Source organism: Mus caroli, unplaced genomic scaffold (assembly GCF_978045245.1).
Source record: "Mus caroli unplaced genomic scaffold, Mus_caroli_1 scaffold_17, whole genome shotgun sequence".
NCBI lineage: Eukaryota > Metazoa > Chordata > Mammalia > Rodentia > Muridae > Mus > Mus caroli.
In genome coordinates, this window is record NW_028227272.1 from 46105263 (window position 1) to 46112500 (window position 7238).

The 7238-nt window shown below is 37.8% G+C and overlaps 1 protein-coding gene across 1 annotated transcript in view; it reads left to right on the plus strand.

The window, feature by feature from the left end:
- Myh15 (myosin heavy chain 15) overlaps positions 1 to 7238 on the plus strand; it is a 167664-nt gene that overhangs the window by 103027 nt on the left and 57399 nt on the right. Inside the window, exons 24-27 of the mRNA XM_021185004.3 lie at positions 877 to 1053; positions 3557 to 3702; positions 4791 to 4881; positions 6902 to 7238. The exon at positions 6902 to 7238 is cut by the window's right edge and continues 53 nt beyond it. Of these exons, the coding sequence (XP_021040663.2) occupies positions 877 to 1053; positions 3557 to 3702; positions 4791 to 4881; positions 6902 to 7238 (751 nt within the window). The remainder of the gene's footprint in view (positions 1 to 876; positions 1054 to 3556; positions 3703 to 4790; positions 4882 to 6901) is intronic.

Consider the following 7238-nt stretch of genomic DNA (forward strand, 5'->3'; position numbering starts at 1 on the left):
GGGAACCAGAATCATCGAAAAGTAAAAGGTCTGATGAATTGTATAGTTCCTATTCAGACTTCCAGTTTGAATGCATGGGACCCCTTTAATGTCCTGAATGAACTATTATTGCACCTACAATCTAATAGAGCGAACTGGTTTCATTGGGCCTCTGAGCATCACTTTTGGAATGAGACTGAAAATAATAGCCTTTGCTAAAAGGTAATTTGGGATATTTCTAAATCCCCAGCTTTAGCAATGATTCTGAGTCTGGCCTTGAAGCCATCTCCTTAATTCCAGTTAAAGACTTTGGCTTTTTGCTTTAGCCGTGGGCTTTAGTTTGTGTGTCTACACGTGGATTGACTTGTGAGGAGTCTGAATGAAACCTTTGACAAGCAGCTAATCTCCAAGATGAAACTGTCCTTTGCGGATAGGTCAACAATCCCAGTGGGGAAGCCAACTTTTTCCTTCACATGTACTGTTTGCTGGAACCCTTCTTGAACACCTACACTATGGGGACATGGAGGCATGATGTGCCAGCACATGTTCCCCCAGATCCTCAATGATCATTAATAATATCATTATACAGAAATAAGATCCAAAATAGCTTAAAACTGTGCTTTAGTGACCAGAATATTCCACTTCCTGACCATGGGAGAGTAAGGATTTACTTATTTTTGTGGGAAAATTGAATTTAGAGATTTGTACATCGTTACTGATGACATTAGATATCTCTTGAGTATTTTCAGCTATAAGGGAGAGAGAGAGAGAGAGAGAGAGAGAGAGAGAGAGAGAGAGAGAGAGAGAGAGAGAGAGAGAGAGAGAGAGAGGTTTGTGGTGCTACATCAGCTTTCCAGGGGTGACTCTAATGACATTGCCTTTGTCATCTTCCCCCAGGTCAGAAACCTGACTGAGGAGGTGCACTCTCTAAATGAGGAAGTCAGTAAACTTAGTAGAGTAGTGAAGGATGTTCAGGAGACCCAGCAACAAACCCAGGAGCAACTTCACATAGAGGAGGAAAAACTCAGCAACATGAGCAAAGCAAACTTGAAGCTGGCCCAGCAAATTGATGTGGTGAGCAGCAGTGGGCTGTCTGTCTGTCTGTCTTTTTGTCTATATATGTGCAGTGAACAGCAGTGGGCTAGCCAGCAGTCTGTCTTTATATATATGCATCTCTAATTTTTACTTATTAATTTATCCTAAGAGTTACATAATAACTCAGTAACAAAGTGAACTCCTTTTATTATTTACCAATAGAGGATTGTTTTATTCTTTCTATTATTTATTTGTTTATTTTTTTGAGACAGGGTTTTTTCTGTATATCCCAGGCTGCCCAAGAACTCACTCTATGGACCAGGTTGGCCTCAAACTCAGAAATCCATCTGCCTCTGCTTTCTAAGATCTGGGATTAAAGACATGTGCCACCGTGCATAAATGTTTTATTTTATTTTAAACATGTACTTGTATTTTAAACATGTGGTGTTAGGAAGACTTGGTTCTTTGATACCAGAAGTGTTTTATTTATTAACACAGTGGCCTGCAAATTTATAGTGATGGGAACCAGAATCATCAAAAAGTAACACTACAGTGTGAGTTTAAGATACTTAAATGCAGGCTTAGTTCAATTCTGAAAAACGGGAGAAAAACATTGGGGTAATTAATTAAAAGTGGTGTATTTTATTGGTTGATTCGTCCCCATGATTCTTGGGAAGTTTATTATTATGTTCAATTTTGTGTGTGTATGTCAATGTGGTTTATGTTAAGTATATGTAGCTGTTTCCAAAGGCCAGACAAAGGTATTAAACCCCTGGAGCTAGAATTATACATAGATTTTAACCTCCACACATGGGTGCTGTAAATTGAACTCAGGTCTTACAGAAGAACAGAAAATGCTCTTAGTCACTGAGCCACCTCTCCAGCCTGAGAACTTGTTTAGTAAAACTGGTGATTTGTTAAAGACCACGTTGGCTCCATGAGTGTGCTGAGGCCAGTCTTCTATTAAAAGGTTATATAAGTCCATGTAGTCTTCTATCTATACATACACTTCTGAAAAATTCTTGTCCGATTTGAAAGGAGATGTGTTCTGCCAAGTACACCACAAAATTAGAAGTTTGGCCAGTATTTTTAATTTATTTTTTATTTTCATTTTTTTATTTTTCTATCATACATTACATCCTGGCTGCAACTTCCCCTCCCTCCCCTTCTCCCTACCTCCCCTTTGCCCCATATCAACTCCTCCTTTGTTTAGTTTTAAAATGAAAGGTTGTAAGGAAGAAAAAAGGGAGAGAGAAAGGAAGAAAGAAAGAAAAAAAGGAGAGAAAAAAAGAGAGCAGTTCTCCCAGGGATATGCACCTAACATGGCCTAACTAGACATAATAAGACAGGGAAAACCCCTCATATCATGGCATGGCCCAATAGGAAGAAAGGGGTCCTAAGCACAGGCAACAACATCAGAAACATTCTTCATTCCCATTGTTGGGCGTCCCACAAGAACACCAAGCTACACAATCATAAAGTGCTTGCAGAAGACCTAGCTCAAACCCATAGAGGGTCGATATTTGTTCCTTTAGGTTCTGGGAGAATCTCTGAACTTTGTTTAGTTGTTTCTGTAGGCCATGTTCTCATGGTGTCCTTGTCCCCTCTGGATCCTGCTTTCCTCTCCCACTGGCTCCGCCTCATGTTTGGCATTGGGTCTTGTTATCTGCTCCCATCAGTTGCTGGGTGATGTATATATTCACAGTTCTTTCTTTACCCAAGCTGACAGAGTATATGCAACCATTCTCTCACTAATCTGTATAGCTTGGTCTCTATAAAACTGTCGACAGAAGTCCTTTGGCTTTTGTATTCATCTACTTTTTTCCTGTTATTTTTCTCTATCACTGTTCCTTGTTTCCCTTCTCTATTTTTATGGTTTCCCTGAGTCACATAACCTGAATGTAAGAAATTACAGATATTTGTGTGTGCACATGAGCAAACACATGCACACTCCTGTGGCCCAGTCCATTTCAGCTGCTTTAGCATATTTGCATAGACTTCAGGCTTATCAATGAAAGAGATCAGTTTCCCACACTTCTGGTGTCTCGGAACCCAAATCAACATGTTGTGTCTGGGAAAACTGGTCACTCGATATTGGTTGTTATTCTAGGACAGATCTTATCTATAATCTGTGGAACTTTCACCCACTATTGATTTCTCAATTTTCTTTGTAACCTACTTGTGTAATTTTTATTTAACTCCTTAAACTTTTAAACTGATGCTTACCCATTGATTTATTTGGTTTCTGTGTGGTGGTGGCGGTGTACATTCGTGCATGGGGTACATGCAGGGCTCAGATTATAATTTATGAGAATTGATTCTTTCCTTCTAGCACGTGGATCCTGGGGAATTGAACTCAGTAGATTTGTCTCAGCAGACTTTGCCAAGTCCTGTTTGAATCCCTAAAAATGCTTCTGTGCATCATTTGCAGAATTTGTTCTTATACTTTTCCTTTTCCTTAAAGAAAGTGGTTAATTTAAACATCTGAAATGTGGTATAAACTCTGCCTTCTATTTGGTTCAACAGTCTTTCTTTCCGACAGTTGGAAGGTGACCTTGAACGGGAGAGGAAAGCCAGAATGAAGGGTGAGAGGGAGAAGCGCAAGCTGCAAGATGAGTTAAAGATGAACCAGGAGGGTGCTGAGAACCTGGAGAGCAGCCGGCAGAAGCTGGCAGAGCAGCTGAGGAAGTAAGCATCTTTCCACTAACTGCCAAGGGATTCTGGGAAAATCTCAGCGCTGGGAGGAGCAAGGCTCTCATTTCATTTAGCAATAGGTTTCTAGGCCAGAGCCAGATAGCTCAAGAGCCAAGACAGTGACTAGAAGCTTGGAAAATGGAGAGGTTTTACTTGATTGACTCTATTACACAGTAGCAAAAATAAAATAATCCACAGGATGTAACAAAAAGAAACCACCAGGAAGATGAGAATTTTGGAAGGTATAAGGCAAAGGAGAGGTGAATTATGGGTATAATTGTGTCTACAAAAATTGGTTGGTTTCTTTTACTTGTGATAAGACCAACTGAAAAACATAAAAATTGGGGTCCATACTTTAAAAAAATAGTCAATCGAGCAGCTTGAGTTTCTAGCTGCATTTGCATGCATGCATTGGCCTCAAGCCTGCTCTTGGTGATGCCTGACTAATAGTCTCCTCTTAATTTATTATATATGTCATGTGTTTGGGCTTACCTTAAGAGTGTAATGGAACACTATGATAGAAGATGATGACAGGGTTTTCTTTGCCATCAATTTTGAAAATTATGTCAGTTTGGCAAAGTGATGATCATACTCCATGCCTCTGTAGGCAGTATGTCAGTGTTTGAAAATATTGAATATATGTCATAGGCTTATTATAAAGCAATTTCCATGTGGGACCATGTAGAAGCATGCCCCTTAGATTGTTTGAGTCTGGTTATGCTATATATCTGTACATAAAATTCATCCAATATTATAGATTCTACAGTAAAGAAAATGGAAGTATCTCTGGTATTACACAGACATACACATAGAAACACACACACACACACACACACACACACACACACACACACCATTTGTTGAGTACCTAGGGAAAAGTTCAGAAGGACACACACCAAACATGTGATCGTGGTTTGTAGAAAGAGACCAGGAATTATGTAGTACTCATGATGACTTCAGATGTAAATGTAATGATTATATTTTTTTTAAAGTAGGAATTCATATGTTATTCCATAACTTCAAAGTATATAAATATGTTTTATTATTCTGATAGATTATCTTTGTCATATTTTTCAAAACAGGAAGGAGTTTGAAATGTGTCAGATGAATTCAAAAGTGGAGAATGAGAAGAACCAGGTGTCTCAGCTTCAGAAGATGGTGAAAGAGCTTCAGGTAACCAACTATTAGATAACTCTCTATGTACATTAGTGTTTAGATCCATGAATGATGGTTTGCACTCCACAACCCATACCCTTGGCAGCAGCAGACAGAGAGTAAAGAGCAGCAATTAAGAAGGCAAAAGGCATCCCACCATGCATGACCCCGGAGGGATAATTACCTCTTAAGCTTAAATTCCTTTTTACTAAGAATAATAAGAAATAGCTTGTTCTTTGAACTTTTGCGATGAACTATGCATTGTGCTAAGTCCCAACCATATAATTTTTAATGTATTAATCTGGACAACATTGAGCTCAAATTATTAAATTCAACAAGATGTTTGTGTGGGAAAAACAGTACATGATCCGCTGTGCCATTAGTTTAGTGTTTGAATTTTTATGGTTAGAAGCAATTAATTTAAAATTCAGTAGATTCTATAGCTATGCATAAACCAAAAGCATTATTTGATAATGGATAGCAATGTGGAAGTTTTAAACTAAGTGGTTATTTTATACTACATCACCATGTTATAAAGCAACTAAAAACACTGTTATGGCTATACACATATACATACATGGTGTTACATATACATACATATAAATGATTTTATGTCACATTAACATCTCAATAATGCTTTTTTGCTGCTTACCATCTGGTATATTTTAAGCCCAATAAGAAAGTTATTCTCATTGAGAATGTTGCTTTGTTTTCTTAAACAACACTAAGCATTGGGCTTTCTGGGCATATCGTCACATGACACTTGACTTTACTGCAAATAAAATAAAATAAAATAAAACTTTCAATTTATCCAAAAGAAACATTTCTGTACCTTAGTGACTCTCTGAAGGTTATTTAGGAAGAAATGCTTCTGATGTTTTTGAGTCAAACATAGTATTATTTGAGATTAACATTTCAGATTCAATAACCACTTATCAAGAACCACATTTACTAGTAGGTAGAAATTGAAGCTTTTTAAGCATTCTCCCTGAGAAACCTTGACTACAAAAGTGGTGGATTGCTTAGATGGTATGACCCAGAGAAATAGCTTTCTCTTAGCCAATTTATTTAATGTAAAGGGAAATATTTTCTAAATAGTCTACTTCACTAACCTGAACCTAATTATGTAAGACATTGCCATTGAACATCACTGCCCTCACTGCACTGAATACACTGGCTCTATGAAGATTTCCAGAATTTTTTACCACTGGAGGGTCCAGAGTTCTAAAAATTTTATCAATACTTTTCTTTTCTAATAACCCTGTCTGTAATAGTATCCAAGGTCACTGCTCATTCACTTTAGTAATTCCCACTCCTTCACCAATTCTAATTCACCACTGTGAATCTACTACTTGGAATCTGAAAACCAAGAGGCCAATGGACTATGCCTGACACGTGTGTAGGGTTGAGTAGATGCTATTGCTTAAGGGCAAGTTGCTTAAATTGGTGGTTATTCTGTGATCAGAGTTTTGAAGTCTTTATTAAGATGGTTAAACAAATTCCAGATGGAAAGATTTTTTCTTGCATACATGAGTCACTATGATATATTTTTATAAGCCCCTTTTAAAATTTCTTCTTGGCATATGAAAGAAGTTTTTTAAGTGTTTCTTTTTATGAGAAACCTGTTTCCTTTTTATTGAAAATAGATTTTGTTTATCCAATATATTTTCATCACAGGTTCCCTTCCCCCAATTTCTTCCAGATCCCTTCTTACATCCTTACTGCACTTTCCCTTTTTTGGAGGGGGGCTCTTTTAGTAAGAATCTCCCCCTCCGCATGTGCACAATTTAAAGACTCTGGTTATAATTTAGGGCTGGGGAATCTAGAAGTCCTGAAAATTGTAATTATGCTTCTTGGTATTGATTTGGAGAAAAATCACTTAATTTCAAGGTGTTTAATTTCCTTTAGTTATAAATTAGGACTGAAAAAATGTCATGTTTGCTTTTGAAGTTGAAACAAAAATTAATGTAATAACCTTGTTGCATATAGAAATATGTTACAAGTAATTATTTCATGTCAAAATTATTTATTTTCCCAGACTCATATATTAAATTTGAAGGAGGAACTGGAAAGTGAAAGGACCATTAGAGCCAAGGTGGAAAGAGAGAAAGGTGACCTTGTCCATGACCTAGAAGATTTGAATGAGAGGCTGGAGGAGGCAGGGGGGACCAGTTTGGCTCAGATGGAGATAACTAAGCAACAGGAAGCAAGATTTCAGAAGCTTCACCATGACATGGAAGAGACCACACGACACTTTGAGGCAACCTCTGCCTCTTTGAAAAAGAGACATGCAGAGAACCTGGCTGAGCTTGAGGGCCAGGTAGAATATTTACAGCAGGTCAGGCTGGTGCTAGAACAAGACAAGAATGACCTGC